Here is a 17,715-nt window from a genome sequence, read left to right as displayed (position 1 = left end):
CCCCGGGGACTTCTCCTCTAGGCTCCTGGGACAGCACGCTGCCTCTAAGGGAGCACGCGGAGAGAAGGCAGTTGATATAGGCCGCTGGGCGATAGGACACCTGGTTTGCAGTTCTGCCTCTGCTGCTAAACATTGGTGTGACTGTGGGCACATCCCCGGATCTCTCTGGGTCTCAGTTCCCTAACAAGATCAGAATTTCTCACTGGAGAATCCATGAATGGACTTCAGGGAGGTCTCAAGTCTCTTGATGTTTGTAAACATTTTATGTGCACGTGTGTGTGTGCACGTTTTAGGGAAAGGACATATTCTTTAATAAAGAATCATATTTTTAAAGGATGTTCCTGATGCAAAAAAGTGAACCATTGACTATCGCTAGATTATTGCTAAGGTTCCTTCTAGAGCTAAACTTTAATCCTCACCCATATAATCCCATCAATCTGTAACTCACATAAGCAACCAGAGGTTCTGGTCACAGAGAAAGAATCTGAGGTACCTGCCGATCCGGGGCCACCAAACCTATAATCCAGAAAACTAATCACTTGATTACTGTGTTTCCCCAAAAATAAGACTGGGTCTTATATTAATTTTTGCTCCAAAAGGCACATTAGGGCTTATTTACAGGGGATGTCTTATTTTTTTCATGCACAACAATCTACATTTATTCAAATACAGTCATTTCATCTTCTTCTGGAACATCGTCATAACGTACTAAATGCGTCCGTCTGGCTGACCTTCTTAACTGGGGCTTATTTTCGGGGTATGTCTTATTTCCGGGGAAACATGGTAGGTGTGTTTGGACTGAAAACTGTTGGAGCTTCCTTGCTCACTTGGTTTGAACATAAGAAAAGTAAGTTCAGGATTGTGGGTTTGATACATGCTTAGATCATTTCATGTTTCAGTAGAAAAGTAAAGAAAATGGGGGAAAAAAAACCTTCTACTGGAATTATCTGTATAAAACCTCACTCAGACATCTTGGAACCCAAGGAAAATTGTGGAAAAGAAAAAAACGTCATAGTTTCTCATTGCTTTTTGAAAAACAATAAGGGTATTGTCACTACCCTGCCCTCAGCAAAACCTTATAAAGGGTTCTCTGGCTATCACTCTGGGAACTGATTTTCCTTGGGCCCCCAATACCTAGAGGCCACACTATAAAGTAATGTTATATAACTGGTAGGATGCTAGGTGTTTATTTTGTTTCACCCTTTGCCACAACTGTAGCAAGAGGACAGTATCAGCTTCATCCTCACGCTCCAGGTGAAGAAATGAGCCTTTAAAAGTGGCTAGGCAACTTTCCTAAGGCCACAGATGGCAAGTGCTGGAGGCTGGGTTCAAGTGCAGGCTGCCCTACCTAATGCCTTGCTATGGGACTCAATGGTTGTGTCTGATTCCTATGACAGGGAGGGGAGGTGAGAAGGCTGGAGCAGGGGAGAAGGAGGTAGTAGCATCACGTATGTTCAGTGTGAGTGAATGTCCTTTGTCCTATGGGCATCTCATAAATACAGTATGGATTGGATACAAAGCTGCCTGAATTTTACCTCCTATTTCCTCAGAAAATTGCTCCAGGATAGTATGGCTCAAGCCAAACAAGTCAATATCTCTCTGTCTCTCTATTTCTATCTCTATCATCTCTACCTCTATCTCTCAATCTCCCTCTCCCTCCATCTCTCCCTCCATCTCTCTCTCCTTCACTCTTGTTTTCTCTTATTCTCTAACAGAAAGACCTTATATCCTTGAAGTTTTGCTCCTTAAAAAATCTGTGACAATACAAATTCAGAACAACAGCTAACTCCGGAGGATGTGATAGAAGAGACGTACAGAGTGGCTTTACATGTATTAAATAATACGCTTTCTTAAGCTAGACCATAGGCATGCACTTGTTGGTTTATACATTTTTGTCTGAAAGATCTGAATATTATTAAATATCAAATAAAAAAATTTTCACAATCTGTCTGAAAAATGATTTACTTCGCCTTAAAAATGTTCATACTACTTGACTGAGCAGCTCCATTTCTGGGAATCTATTTCTGAGGAAATCATCTGAAATGAGGATAAATATTTATATGCCACAAGTTCATCACAACATTATTTCTAATTTGAAAATCTTGAAATAATTTAAAAAGCCTAACAAAGAAGAATGATTGAGTAAATTATGCTACATTCATGAGCTGGAATATTACACAGACTTCAAAAAAAGATGCTTAACAAGAATTTTTAATAGCATGAGGAAATGCATTTGATGAAATTTTAAGTGGAAAAATGGGGTATGAAATTATGCATAAAATAAAATTTCAAAGCCCTGGAAAAGATTTAAAAAAAAAAAAAAGACTGAAGGAAAACAAGGCAAATAGTGGGTGCCTTTGGGTTGTGCAATTATGGCCCTTTTGTATTTGCTTGTTTTAATTTTATACAACTGAGCATGCCTTACTTTTATATAATAGAAAAATAATCAAAAGTAGTCTGGCTATTGGTTCTTGTCATCAAAAATCTTGTAGGTTTCTACATTTGCAACTGGGATGACTTTTGACCCCTAGCCTGAATTAAGAGACAGACTCTGCAGCTGACCGACAGGGTTATGGGGGGGCATTTTGGATTTCACAGTCCATTTAGGTACACACTGTTTACTACACTTCAAAAAAATATATTTATATAGGTAATGATTCCCCCTCAAAACAACTCAGTGTATCCTGGGTTACCTCATCTATTCCAAGACTAGGTGTAAATGAAGAAAGCCCCGTAGGAGACCCAGGTAGATATACCTGCTTCTGACTAAGAAGGAGAGAGCCATGATCATGTGAGGTGATGACGTGTGTAAAAATGTCCACACACACACACACACACACACACACATTCTTGCCTCCCCACAGCGTCCCTGTCTACATTCCATCCAGCCTGAGCTCCATGGGAGGAAGCTATGTGGCGGGCGTCCAGGGGTCCTCTGTGGCAGCTGTCTCAGGGCCCAGGTGGCTGCCGGACAGCAGTCACAGCTGCTGGGCTGTGATGGGGGGCGGGGGCAAGGAGGAGAAAGGAGCTACTCTGCAGTCATCTCTTCTTCATGTCCCCGTCCTCTTTGTTCAGTCCAGTCAGTCATGTAGGAGAAAAGAACTGGACTAGTCGAACCAGCTGCTGATGTCTCAGAATAAAGAAGAAGTAAATCCGGCCTTAGCTGCAAGCACACAACAAGACTTCTAGAGTGGAGTCCCCAGATAAAGTTCGGAGGTGGTAGGTGTGGATCCTTCTTGGGATAGATGAGTGTCTTTCCCTGCCTCCTGGTGCTCTGTGGATACACCTCTATCTGTGCTCTCTCTACAGAGACACGAGCTGTGTTTAGAAGAGGCTGCATCGGATTCTAACCACAGGGAGAGATGAGCCAGGGAGAGGCCCTGGCTTGGGCTGTAGACTGGGGAGGGGGCACACAGGGAGAAGGCAGCACGCCTGACTCCTCACCACAGTCATGATCAAACACATTTCAATACATACATTATATATATATATATATGTCTTTACATTTATATTTGAAAATACATATGTAAAACAAAATATTAAAAATATGTATTTAAAGATCTTTGAAATATATGTATATCTGAGTTTGATTTATCAGTGTTAACTATATGTATATACCGTGTTTCCCCGAAAATAAGACTGGGTCTTATATTAATTTTTGCTCCAAAAGGCGTATTAGGGCTTATGTTCAGGGGATGTCATCCTGAAAAATCATGCTAGGGCTTATCTTCTGGTTAGGTCTTATTTTCAGGGAAATACAGTATATCTATAGCTGATAAAACCATGTGCTTTTTATCATGCTATTATTAGGCAGAGCTTAATAAACAAAATTTATTAAGTCAAGTAGTACTCAAGGCATTATTTCCCTTCCTCCCCACACACACAGCTCCTTACTTCACTCCTCCTTCCCTGCAACAACCACTCAGCTCTTTCAGTGATTTTGTTTCTATCACTGTCTTCCTCATTTCTAAACCACGTACTTATCCTGCTATTACTCTTTTCTTTTCCTTTTCTTCTTCCTCTCTCTCTCTCTCTCTCTCTCTCTCTCTCTCTCTCTCTCTCTCTTCCTTTCCTTTCCTTTCCTTTCCTTTCCTTTTTCTTTTTTCCCTTTTCTTTTCTTTTTGCCACTATAGACATATAGACATTAGGTATTGACTTTCTAAAATGAAAGACATTTACCATTCCATCCTGATTCCCATCCCCACCCCATTTTTCCTTCTTCTCTCCTCCCAATAAATGATTATGTTAGTTTGGGTCCTCTGAGAAGCAGAACCCAAGGCAGAATGAGAAATGCATGATATTTACTGGGGCAAATGCTCATGAAGGATAAAGGGGCAGCTTGGGGGCTGACCTCACACCATGAAGGAGAGGGACTAGGAAGGAAAGTGGGGTAGGAAGAGCCTTAGACTGCATAGTAGTTCTGAGAAGTTCAAGGCAGACAGATGAAGAGACCCAAAGTAAACACTGCTCATTCGAGAAGTTTTGCATTGGGCAGCAGTGGCCCCTCCAGTTCCCTTGCCGAGCTCGGTCATTGGCTGGGATCCCCGGAGTGCAAACCTTCCCTGTGAAAACAACAGTGGGTCCTAAGGGGGGATATACTCCCCACAGCAGGATGTCCTTAGAAAGGAGGTCTGAGCTGTGCATTTTCATGGCCACCATATTTATGTTCTAATTCATGATTCTTTTAATGTTCAGTGCTTTCATTATTGTGACTAAGCCAATACTGTCCACAGCTGAGTCATACCGTGCACTACAATCATATTTATTTTCTCATTAGTTATTTTTCCTTCCCTGGATTTTATTTTTTTAAATTTGCTTCCTTTTCTATGTACCTGTCTGTTATTCTGCTCCAAACTTCCTGACAGAATATAAAACACCCTACAATATGGCAGAACCCATCTTTACGTCAGTCAGTTCCATTTCTGTCTTTTTTGGAGATGTTCCATCTAGAGTCCCATTCGGGTTGGTTGTGCTTTGTTATTTCCTCATTATGGTGGAGCATGTCTTTCCAGTTTGCTGTGAAGGGGTGTTGAGTGATGTCAATGTTTTGATTCCTTATATACTTCACCCCCACACTCAACAGTTTCTAGGTCAGAAATCATTTGCACTTCAGAATTTGGAAGTTCCTGTTTTCTGGCTTCCTATTGAGAAGTCAATGTCATTCAGATTCCTGATGCTTCCTGTGACTTTTCTTACTTTCTGGCAGCTTTTAGGATTTTCTGTTTACTCCAGTGTTCTGAAATTTCACAATATGTGCCTTATTCTCTATGCTGGGTGCCAGGTGGGTTTTTCTAATCAGGAAACTTATGTCTTTCACTTCTGGGAAATTTTATTGTAGTATTTCATTGATTTCTTCCATTTTGTTTTTGCAGCTCTTTCTTTCTAGAACTTTTATTATTTGAATATTTGACCTGTTGGAGTGGTCATCTAATTTCCAGAAAGAAACCAACTCTGTCTGTCCTGTTTCCTATCTGGTTGTGACAGATTTTTTCAACTGTATTTTCTAAGCCTTCTAGAGATTGTTTTTGTTATCAGCTTGTTCCTTTGTTATTGATGGCAGAACCCATTTGTATATCAGTCAGTTCCATTTCTTTCTTTCTTTGTTATTGTGTACCTGTTTTTGGCTTTGTTACCCTTTTCTCACTGAGAACACTCACTGTATATTTTGGATGCAATTCTGTCCCCCACTTTGTGTCTATTACCTCTGAGTTCATATTCCCCTTTCATCTGTTTAGGTATACTCTTTCATGTCCACAGGTTCTCCGGTTGTCTGATGATTCCTTGTTCTTATTTCAGACTAAGGCACCAGAAATCAGACTGTAATCCCTGCATTGTGAGGCTTTTTTTGTGGTAGGCTTCACTGTGATTGATTTATCCATTAGAGCACAAGACTATTGTAGGGGATCCTCTAATTTCAGTATTTGTAGATCTTTGCTATTGGGCAGGCCTTTTTCAACAGAGAGGGATCCTTCCATCTCTTCTGTTAGTGGCAGTGGTTAGGGTGGGGAGAGGCTGAGTAAAACCCTGACTGCCAGCATTTTGGGAGTTGAGTTTGGGAGGATACCTGGGAAGTCTTGCCTTTCAGTATGTAGATTTTCAGTTAGTTCCCTTGCTTTTAGGGCAGTGCCTGAATCCCTTCCTTAGCTATTTCTGAGACCAGAGTTTCTCATTCAGCTTCTCCAGTCTTTGGTATGATGGGGAAGGAACTAGCTCAGCTTCTTGGCTGTGCAGACGGGCCTGGGGTGCTGAGGGTAAGGGGGAACCTGGAGTTCTGATTATTCCCTATATGAAATTTCAAACCATCTCCTGTGTTCAGCTCTTCCCTGCCCCTGGCCCTGTGGGGGATGGGGTACTCCATTTCCTTTTCCAGAACCTTCCTAGGGCAGCTCCAATGAGTTTGTTCTTATGGGTGTTCTCCAGACCCCACACCCATGTAATTAGTTTTCACTTTTCTTCATCGTAGACTACATCAGTTGATACTGTTGCCTTCAGTCTATGTTTAATCTTCCCAACTTTTATTGGCGTTTCTCATTTCTGTTATCCACTCACCCATTCACAACCCCCATCCCAATCATTATTGTTTTCGTAGTTTTATTTTATATTTTCCCTTATTTCTCTTTTACTGGGTTTGAGGAGGGAGTGGGGACAAAGAGCATATGTTCAATCTGCTATGTATAACGAGATGTCACACTTCTCTGATGTCCTATTATTACACTTTCAACACCCTACAGATCAACACACCATCTCCAAAATTGTTGAAAAGCTACCTCTTTTGTAGAATGTGCTCAGAGGAAGCAACTCTTCCTCAGCTCTTCTTATTCCAACACATCCTTTTTCTTTGACCCTCTTTTGATCTTTCTATTTCTTCATTAAGATAAAAAAGGGGCCGCCTGGTGGCTCAGGCAGTTAGAGCTCTGTGCTCCTAACTCCGAAGGCTGCTGGTTCGATTCCCACATGGGCCAGTGGGCTCTCAACCACAAGGTTGCCAGTTCAATTCCTTGAAGGGATGGTGGGCTTTGCCCCCTGCAACTAAGATTGAACACGGCACATTGAGCTGAGCTGCTGCTGAGCTCCTGGATGGCTCAGTTGGTTGGAGCCCGTCCTCTCAACCACAAGGTTCTGGTTTGACTCCTGCAAGGGATGGTGGACTGTGCCCCCTGCAAATAGAAAACAGCAACAGGACCTGGAACTGAGCTGCGCCCTCCACAACTAAGACTGAAAGGACAACAACTCAACGCTGAATGGCACCCTCCACAACTAAGATTGAAAGGACAACTTGAGTTGGAAAAATAAAAAGTCCTGGAAGTACACACTGCTCCCCAATAAAGTCCTGTTCCCCTTCCCCAATAAAAAAATCTTAAAAAAAAGATAAAAAAGAGTTACCATTTATTGAAGATCTACTATGTGTCATATACTATACAGGGTACTTTACACTCAATATAGCTCATTTCATCTTCACAGAATCTCTGCAAGGTACATATTGTTTTACCCATATTGCAGACAAGGACGGTGGCTCAGAAACTTTCCCCAGGAAACTCAGCGGGCAAAATGTGAGGCCTGGACTCAAGTGGGTGTCAGTCTGATTTCCAAGCTGACTGCTCTTCCCAGGGCCTTCACTGCCCACCCTGTGGGGGTTGTTCAGTGCTAAGTGACTACAGGACTGCACGCAGAGTGCTTTGTTGGAGAATGTCAGGTCCATAGAGGCAGAACCCACATCTGCCTTGTTCCCTTCCATCTCCTAGGCACAAGAACAATACTTGCTGCATTGAAAATACACAGTCTCTCTCTGTCTCTCTCCAAAAAAAATGTATAAACATTTTAAGAAAGGAAAAAACAGTATTAGAATTGTAATACTATATACCGACAACAAAAGATGAATACGAGTCACGTTTGACTTCTGCAATTACAAGAGGTGCTCAAAGTGGTTACCATCAGCGTCAACTATTCTAACACCAGAGCAGAAGCAGCAGATCTTGTTGCTGTGCGAGGCCTCCCGGATCTTCCCTTGTGCACATCACACACAGCACCATGCATCTCACACTTACCATGAATGCATGCAATTGTCAGACGTGTTGGAGGTTCTGTTGCATACTCATGCCTCCACTGTTGTACTTCCACAACGTTCTTGAATTTCAAATACCACTTCAAAATGGTCTTGCACTCCTTGAATGACAACGGTGCTTCCACCATTTTCTTTTCCTGCCATTTTTCTGTGATTGTCCTGCCTGTTGCATGGTGATGCTAGCATTCATTTGAGTAACGCCATCTTTTGAGAGAATGTCATACTACACATTGCCACCATAATTCAATTCAACTTTGAAAAGTAATACATAGATAGGTAACATCTCTAAAAATGTGTATACATTTTTTGGCACCCCCAGTATATAATCTATATGAGTGTGTGTGTGTGTGTGTGTGTGTGTGTGTAAAATCTCTCTATATAATTTTTTAAATGAATGAATGGGTGGATGAACATGATCTCATTTAATTTTTAGAGGCCCCCAGTCATAACTCTAATATTACCCTTCTGTAAAAGGTGAGGGAACAAGTCTCAGAAATTTGGGACTTTTGTTTTCTGAGCGTTTGCTTTTTCCATCCAGGAAGTGTCATTTTTGTGAATCTGAAATAATGCATGCTAAAGTGTCAATTAGGGTTGAAGGGGATAGCTGAGTTGGCTTAGCTGTTAGCGTACAATTATACAGTATTCGTTCAGTAAAATATCAGTGAGTGTCCACTATGTGCTACTGGATGAGAAGATTTATATTCATTAAATCTCATGCTATCTTCACAACAGCCCTGCCAGAGAGCTAGTTGGACTAAAACCAGTTTCTTAAATATTCATTTGCCCAGTAAAGAGTTTGCTTAAAATTCAACCTTTGTTTGAGAACCTAGACTTCATTTTAGTGTCCTATATTTTCTTGGCATTTTGGAATAGTTTAATAATTAAAAAAAATCAGTTCCTTTAAGGGAACGTCTAACTTAATTGTGTATTTCTAATACATATTTATTGAATTTTATTGAAGGATTTAAAAAAAAAAAAGATGGGATTGTTTTGGATACTTGAAAAGGCCTTTTTTTCCTATTTGACCTACTTTTGCATCGTTAAGCATTTTTTGGTCCGTTTATGTACAGCCTTTTATTCAGGGTTTAAATTAAGTTAAAATTTAATTTAATATTTCTTTCCAGGACAACTGAACAGATGCAAAAATGCTCCAAAGGGGACTGAATTTTACATGAACTGGTTTTTGGGTAAGTTGTTCACCAGCCAGGCTGAAATGAGAAAAAAACATGGAGACAAAGACCTAGGTAACCCACTTACTACCCCTCACCCTCTTCTCCTACTTCTCACTCCACTGGCAAACAAGGAGGAGGAGACTGGAGCTCCTACGTGCTCCTAATAGATATGATTCTGGGTGTCAAATGCTATTTTTCCTGTTCTCCTGAGTCAAAGAAAGGTATGGGCTCAGGTGGCCATTGAGTGGATGTACTGGAGGTAGGCAAAACTTCTGGCAACCTCTCCAACAAGCTTACCTACCTTTTCATCCAAAACCTGTGCCCCAAAACAACAGTAGGGAATGTGAATGGCTTAAAATAGCCAGTGAGTAAGATAACTTTGTAGCACTTGCATAGTGATTGTATTAATAATAGAAATGCTTATAATAATGTAGCCAGGTTGAAAAGGAGAGAACTTATATATTTTTTTCTGCCTGCCTAACAAGTCCTCAAATCAGAATTTGTGACATGGGTTAAACGTGTTAACTATTTGAACAAGTCTCTATTTCTGATAGGAGAAAATGCAATCACACTGTTCAGAGCAATCTGAGGGGGAGGTATAACTCAGAGGTAGGTGGAAGAGTAATGGAATTATTTTAGAACCTTGGGACCTGTCAAACCCAATCTAGGAAACATAAACAGAGTGCTCAAAGACTGTATATTGAGTTGCTTTTTTAAAAAGGTAAAAAATTGATGATTATTTAAAAACAAAACAAAACAAAGTACAACTGTCTCTATTTTCATGTTTGGAAAACTATTGGAATGTTAACACAATAAAGTCTAGCATCTTTGCGAAATAATTTTTTTTCTAGAATTCTTTGGATTTTATCTGGAACAAAGATGATATCCTTCTGCCACTGCAGTGCTATGTGGGTGGCTAAAATCTCTGCCCCCCCCACCCCCTGTGACTGTCCCCAGAGACTCTGACCAGTGACCCTGAGGCTGATTTTGCCTGGACACTATCAGCACAGTGAGCTGGCTGGTTTGGGTTTAATGAACCAAATGTCCCTCCATGCTATAAAATTCTGCCATTTTAATTTTTCAGGTGTTAAAATTATATTTGGAAAGTCTACCTATAGGGGTGTCCACCAAAGTGGACTTCACAGTGCTGTAGGGAAACCCACATTAGCGGCAGGGACATTCCCAGGTGAAGGGTGCAGACTCTTGGGACAGACTGCCTGGGTTCAAACATAAGCCCACACACCCCAGCTATGTGACGAGAGTTGTGTGCCCTCTTTCCTTATCAGTAAAACAAAGGCTTTATTTTATCTACTTTACAAGGTTGTTGTGAAGGTAAAATGACTTAATATGTGGAAAGAGTTTAGAACAATTCCTGGCACCTGGTAAGTGGTATATTGTTAATTAGGACTGTATTACTATCATAATTACTGATGTGAAGTACTTGAAATCACACAAGGCACATTTCGGGTTACAACCACACAGGAGCGCACTTGCAAATACCCAAGCCTGGAAGTGCAATTTCCCAACCATGTGAGGTCTCTTCCTTTCTTTTTGCAACTACCTGCCACCAAACAGCTTTGTTATCACCCCTTCCCATCTTTCTTTGTATGTCAGTGTGCCTTCTTCCTCCATCACAGCTTACTCAATTTTACTTTGAAGAATTTATTTTTTGTACTTACTCACAAATCCCTGGAACCCTCTTTTTCTGTTCCCTCACACTTCCAACTTTATTTTATTTTTAAGCACCCAAGCACTTTGGGAAGTGGCTGATAAAAGGTAGAGCCATGCTGTTGACATGCTGCATCCAAGTGAAAGGGCGAGTTGCAAAAGGAGAGAGTCCAAGGCTGGACAGAAGGGACCTAGGTTCCTTCTGGTTTCAAGTTCTATGTCTGACATTTCAGATTTCGATTCATATTTCACTACCATTTATCTTCCACTTTGTATCGGTTAAGCACTAGGTTAGAGCCCTTAGATGCGTTATCATTTAATCCTTACAACAACTCCTCAAAGGTAGGTGTAACACCCATCTGACAGAGGAAGAAAAGCAAAAACAGAGCAGTAAATAACTTTCCCACAGCCACCATGGCAGAAAGTAGAGAGCTCGAGTTAGAACCCATGTGTTCTTCTCCAAGCTCCACTCTCTTCCCATTATTCAGACTCCTTTCCTTACATAACAATGGAAGCAAAATAATAATGGTCAAATTCCATCAATCTCATGCCCTTGAAACTGTCTGAAAGTTCCATTCAGAATTCCATAGACATTTCTATACAGCTCTTTATCCTTCTATAAATAAACCAACTTCTTCTCCAGCACTCACCCCATCCATCCATCCATCCATCCATCCATCCATCCATCCATCCATCCATCCATCCTTTTATTAATGATATACTGTATTTCCAACATTGTAATAAGTTCTGATGAAATTCCGATATTTAAGGATTTCTCAGTCTAGGGAAGGGGACACATGTAAATAAAAAACTGTAATATGATGTGTTGAATGTTAATACATAGTGGTACTTATAAGGTGTTACAGAAAAGCAGAAGAGATAGGGAGGAAACTTTCTAACTTTTCCTAGGGGAATTTTTTTTTTTTTTTTACTAGAGTCCTTGGCACTTTAAAAGGTCAGGGGAGGGACCAACCACCTGACGCTGTGTACAATATTTTCCCAGAGACATTTGTGGCCAAGGGAGGAGAGAGGTAGGAGTTTGACTGCGGCATCACAGAGGAGTTTTAACTGTTAATGTTTGAGCCAATCAAGAGCTTGCCAGGTATCAGAAGCAGAGGAAGATATTCCAGGCAAAAGAAAACAACAGGGAGAAAAGTACATCCAAATAGTTTGCTGGGACTCCAACCTAGAGTACCACTTGAGGAAGTAGCAGGAGACAAAGCACCTAGGATGGATGGTTAGGGTTCAGATAAGATAGGAATGGTGTACAAGGCCAATAATTAATTCTCAAATACATTAAAAAATGCTCTTAAAAGCAGTATTATAGTTCATTGTAAAATGTATTATCCAGTGCCATTACACAAAACGACAGTTCTTTTTGTTCATTTCTAGAAACTTGTAAGAAATTCTCTATATTTAGGGGTAAATTTGCATTCAGGAGTTGAGCTGGGAGCCTAACCTTGTTTCTGAGGATAGTGTGTTCTGAATTCCAAACAATGGCTTACAAAGCTTCTGGACAGAAATGAGGCTGGGAATTGGCGTGGTGGCATAGCTCCTTAGTGACATGCCCGATGTTCCAATATGGGGCAGGGAAAAGGGTATGGTCCCAAATGAAGACTTGCTTACTTTGTTACTCAGGAAGTGGCAGAGAGCTTTTTGGAGGTGGATTTTATTTAACGTAATAGTAGTTAAAGTTATGATATAGGTTTCACCCTGGAAGCCTATATACTGCTTTTGTTTTCTTCCCAACCCTCTGGGGTTGAGATTGAGTAGGTTAATTAAATGAAGATATATATATATATACAATCATCTCTCGAAGAGGAAGCTGATCTGAACTGGAACTGTTTCTATAGATTTCCAGGCTCATTTGCCAGTCTCCTTTGATAGGACAGAAGCGAGGTTTCTAAGCCTAATAATTCCCCTTTCTGTCTGAGCTGATCAATACATCTTTTTGCATCCTCCAGCACAAAAACCCAAATGTGCTCTCTTTTCTAAAAGGAAACCTCTGTCTTGCTGGGATTCAGAGGGCAGAATCCCATGACACAGTTTGCAGTCAATTTTTGGCATCTGAAAAACCTTCCCTCTTTCAAAAACTGTGGGCAACCAGTCAAGAGCGAACAGTATTTTGGCACTTGCACCGAAAATCTTACCTGCCAACTGGGCCGTCCTTAACGTATTGTTTCTGAAACCAGGGGAAGGACATGTAACAAGAACAGGCTTTGTACTGTCGGAACAGTTTTGATGAGCCCAGATGCACGGAGTTGAAGGGAAAGCGGCCAGCTGTGTTCCCTTTCTCCCATTCCAGCTTTCCTACGACTCCTGAACACCCTTGTAATGCAGTACTGTGACCTCTCAAGACTCATATTTCAGATTTCTCTCATTCATTAATACCATAACCATGGAATCATACGTTTCATACACAGTTGTTCTGGCTGGCACCCTAGCACTCTAGTGCCTAGTTATCTCTCAATTACCCATCACCCTGTTCTCTACTTTTAGTGTCAACCTTGCCACAAAGGCGAGTGGAAAGTCATCCTAACAGAGGCTCACTAATTCACTATGTTCACACTGACATTTTTCCCGGGACTCCCTTTCATAATTCCATTTTCATTCAACAAGAATTTATTAGGTACTAACTTTCCTCAGCTTCTGAGAGAAGATGGTGAGCAGAACAATCTTCTGGACGTAATCTGAGAGGCCCCCACTCACCATAGCCCAGTCCAGGAGCGAAGAAGGAACCAGAAAGGCCTCAGAAACCAGGCTGGGGGCTCAGCATCCGCTGCTGGACCTCAGACCCTTGTTTATAACTGCTGTACCCCTCTCTTTCCTTTAATCATTTTTAATGAACAAATCTAATCTCCTTCTTAATTAGAAAGGACGCGAACTTCACACTCCACAATATACTGCTTCAACAGAGAAGACAGAAACAAAGTTGTTCAGCCAGCTGAGAAGAAAACTTCAGTAGGATATTAAATGCTAAATAATTAATCAGATGGTCCTGGTCCCCTGAGGCTTATAAGATGAAGTACATAGTTACAGCCTTCATTCTTAGCATGCGTGGAAATATTTTAAAATAATTTCATAGATAAGCAGAGGGTGGAGAACTTCTGGCTTTTTAATAGCAAAAACTTTTCTTGGCTTACAAAACCGCTTTAGAGCCTTCGGCGGGGGGGACACTTTCGTATAAATATCTACATAATTATGTGAATATATCATACATAAATGATAAGTCACAAAACGGCAAAGCCAGACAGAGAAATTTGGAAGCAGAAGAGGCTTCCTAGCCTCTTAGAATCCTGATTAATTCATTGGTAGCATAGAAAAGCCCAGAGACGGACAGTTGCTTTGTACCTGTTCGCCACAATCGTCCTCTCCCCAGTACTTCTGCCTGAATGTCAGAAGGACATTTCCTTACAGAAAAAAGTCTGAAAATTCAAAACGGACAGCCTACATACCCTGCCGTCTTGATCCTCCATGAAGGGGCTGCTGTGTTGCTATCAGGCCATACGTTCAAATGTTCTCTCCGACTTCCTTTCTGACTCAGATCGAATGAATCCGCAGCGCTTAATGGGAATCTGGTTTCAATTCAGGGCAGATGTGGGACACTCTTGTAGCCCTAGGGATTATCAACTTTAAAACAAATCGCCTTCAGGATGATAAGTCCAGAGGCAGTAACTGCTTCCTGAGGCCTGCTTGGGGTTCCTTCCAAATGCTTAACATATAACACAATAACTATGGCACAAAAGCAGGCTTTGCTCTTGAGGTTCTCAGACTTTAAAGCGAAGCTTGCCAATCCCCCTCAGAAACAAAGCTTGTAAATGCATCTCAGATCGTTTACGTAGAAATTCAGATATTTTTAGTAACATACAAAAGGGTTTAAAATGTCCCTGCCCCCGCCCCCACAAAACTATCTCAGCACTGTGTTTGGATCATTGAATGTAGTTTTTCCACAAATTGAAATTGAATTGTTCTCGTTCAGAGTTTTCTTGGCTCAAGGAAAGGAAGGGGAGGACTATTCCAAGACTTCCACAGAGAAACATCCAGAAATTAATTTAACACAATCAGTTTAATGTTCTAGAATTAGCGTTCACCCGGCACGAACATCCGACATCTTGAAGCACCCTCTGTTCTGAGACCACTCTGTAGGGCTGGTTCATCTGCCAGGATTTTAGACTCAAAAAAACAAAACAAAAACAAAAACAAAAAAACACAAACAGCTGGGGTTTAATATAGTGTAACCCAATTTAAGAACACTGAAAAGAGGTTTAAAAAACACACTAGCTTGTAAGAAATCTAAAGGAAAAATTTTAAGATGATTAAACAAAACTTTCCTTTTAATTAAAAAGTTTGATACAGAACTTTAAAATATTAAAGTTAGTGGGCGTGGCATTTCCCCATAAAGCTCACACAGATAAGTTTGGGTAAGAAACCCTCGTGAAGAATCATAAAAGTCACGTTAAATTGTATATTTAGAAAACACAGTCTATTCTTTAAAATTAATATTATAAGTGTGACACAACAAAGCCACGTGGGTAAGCATTAAGTCACCCACTAATGAACACTAAGGTTATTGTTTCTCTTATCTCCATGGGAAAGCTAGATTAAACTTCCAGTACTTAAACATGTGCTAAATAACCGTTGGCAGCATTATACGGCATGTGAAGAGTTCTAGATGAGACAGAAAGGCACCTGTATGTCCCCAGATCTCTGTAACTGAGTGGCTCTGGGCAAGCCATTGCCCAGGCCACAGTTTCTTTATTTGTGAAGTGGCTGAATTAGCAGATGATTTCTAAAGTCCAAACATTTCAAATATCAATTAGATGCATTAAGCGAGACCTGGTAGAACAGAAGGTAAAAGGTTTCCTTTTCTTCTGTTTTCAAGAGTAATCACTAACTGCCATCAGCTGGACATCTCAGACAGCTTTTTTTCTTTTTTTTTCATCTCAAAGCATATATTTATAATTATGACCGATAATGCAAATTTTAGCTAAAACATTGGATCTGAAGGGTAAAGAAACCTACTACTTTATGCAAATTAAACACCTAGATTTTTTTTGTTTGTTTGTTTGATAGGGTTCTTGGGTAACAATTACCTAAGGCATATTCCATAATTCTAATCCTGCTCACAGGCATTAATAATGTACTTACTTGGCAAATTTATTAGGATTAGTTGAAGTGTTTTTTTTTTAATTAAGTAGGGTAAGGACAGTCAGATGTTGTTAGTGAGCAGTGGGCAATTTTGATAGATGGGGGTAAGGTGGGGATTACTGGTGTGGAGAATAATTAGTGTGATGGGGAGTATTATCAGTTGGGAGGTTGCATGGTGGATTAGCGCACATGATACCTGGAATGAGGGCCGTGGGCATTCCCAGGTGTGTCTCCTCCCCATCACTCGGCTTTAGGTGTATATATATACATATACATATATTTGTACTGGTGTGCTTTGTTGACTCATTTGTGCAAATATCCTGAACCTATATATTTATTAAAATCAATCTCCATTATCTTGTCTTTCTTCTTAACAAGCTTAGAATTAAATACAGCCTCTAAATGCTGACAGTCTTTATGACTCAAACAAAGCTGAGACAAAGGCTGGACTCAAACAGTGCAGGAAATAGGAAGGAGGAAGGCTTTTAGAGTTAACTACCTAGGCCAGGCAAGTGGATGTGGCCCCAGAGGAAATGGAATTCTGCAAGACAAATTTTCAAAGACAGTGACAGAATGTTCAGTGGGAACTGATAGGCCAGTGTTTCTGGCAGAGCTTGATGCTTTCCAAACAGTGAGGAGGAGTGAAAAGATCTGTTACCGTGCCTGATCAGAGTTGAGTCGAGATTTGCATCTTGGAGATCAGCAATTAATGAACTCTTTTTCCCCCGTATATTTGCCACTTTTCATGGCAGCTTGTCTGTATGTTATTTACATTAAACTTGATCTGCCTAACTTTCCCATGAGAGCTGAAAGTAACAATGTAGGCTATGTAGAGCTATGCAATATAGCCTTTCTTGAGAGGGGGAAAAAAATAAAATGTAGTTGTGTGCACCAAACCTGAGTTTATTATTTTATTTCACAATATTCAAACATTTATTCTTAAATGAGATAATTCTTTTTTTTTTTTTTTGATGCATATCTTGGCATTTCAAACTGTTTGATCATGAAAAGTTTCAAAACACTGAAAATCTTTTCCATTAGTCAAGATTTCCTGAACTAGAAAGGATCTGGGGATGATTCCTGCACAGAGAGAAATTGCTAATAGTTGTCTTACTTACTGTTCACATTCACCTTCCATTCATGGGATTCATAAAGTTTCACATGGTTTAGAGATGAATCAAGTGTGAAGACTTGAAACAATATCCCTTCCAACTCTCAGACCATGATTCAACGCAATGTTTCTCATAATTGCCTGCTGAGAAGAGGCAGCTAAGTGTGCTTGTTGAAAACACAGAATTGCAGCCCTTCCCTTGGAAAGCTGATTCTGTAGGTGTGGTGAGACTCTGAGGCTCCTTATCATCACGCAAGTTTGGGAAATACTTCATTCCCTGACTCTTAACCTTGGCTGGATATTGAAGTCACTTGGGATTTTGACTTTACTAGTCGGGTGCGTGGCCTGAGCATCTGGAATTTTAGAAATTTCCAGGTGACTCTAACATGCATCACTGACTTGATTGAAATAACAGTCAACGAAGTGGAACATGTGTGAAAGCAATATCTAACATGCCCGTTAAGATGTTCAAAGGGCTTTTACATACATGTGTCTAATTGGGGTCCCTGACAACCTATTGACGCGGGAAGAATGGGTATTATCTTTCTTTTATA

At 40.5% G+C, this 17,715-nt stretch overlaps 1 protein-coding gene across 2 annotated transcripts in view; it reads right to left on the bottom strand.

The window, feature by feature from the left end:
• The window catches only part of SASH1 (SAM and SH3 domain containing 1), a 233,322-nt gene extending 218,819 nt beyond the window's left edge, over window positions 1-14,503 (bottom strand). Inside the window, exon 1 of one of the 2 annotated variants that reach the window (XM_019746922.2) lies at window positions 14,358-14,503. In XM_019746922.2, the coding sequence (XP_019602481.2) occupies window positions 14,358-14,378 (21 nt within the window). In that variant the 5' untranslated portion in view covers window positions 14,379-14,503. The remainder of the gene's footprint in view (window positions 1-14,357) is intronic. The other variant, XM_074333692.1, reaches the window with a different exon arrangement.
• Window positions 14,504-17,715: the final 3,212 nt, after the last annotated feature.

This window comes from Rhinolophus sinicus, linkage group LG05, assembly GCF_036562045.2.
Source record: "Rhinolophus sinicus isolate RSC01 linkage group LG05, ASM3656204v1, whole genome shotgun sequence".
Taxonomy (NCBI): Eukaryota; Metazoa; Chordata; class Mammalia; order Chiroptera; family Rhinolophidae; genus Rhinolophus; species Rhinolophus sinicus.
This window is presented reverse-complemented; position numbering and strand designations above follow the sequence as displayed.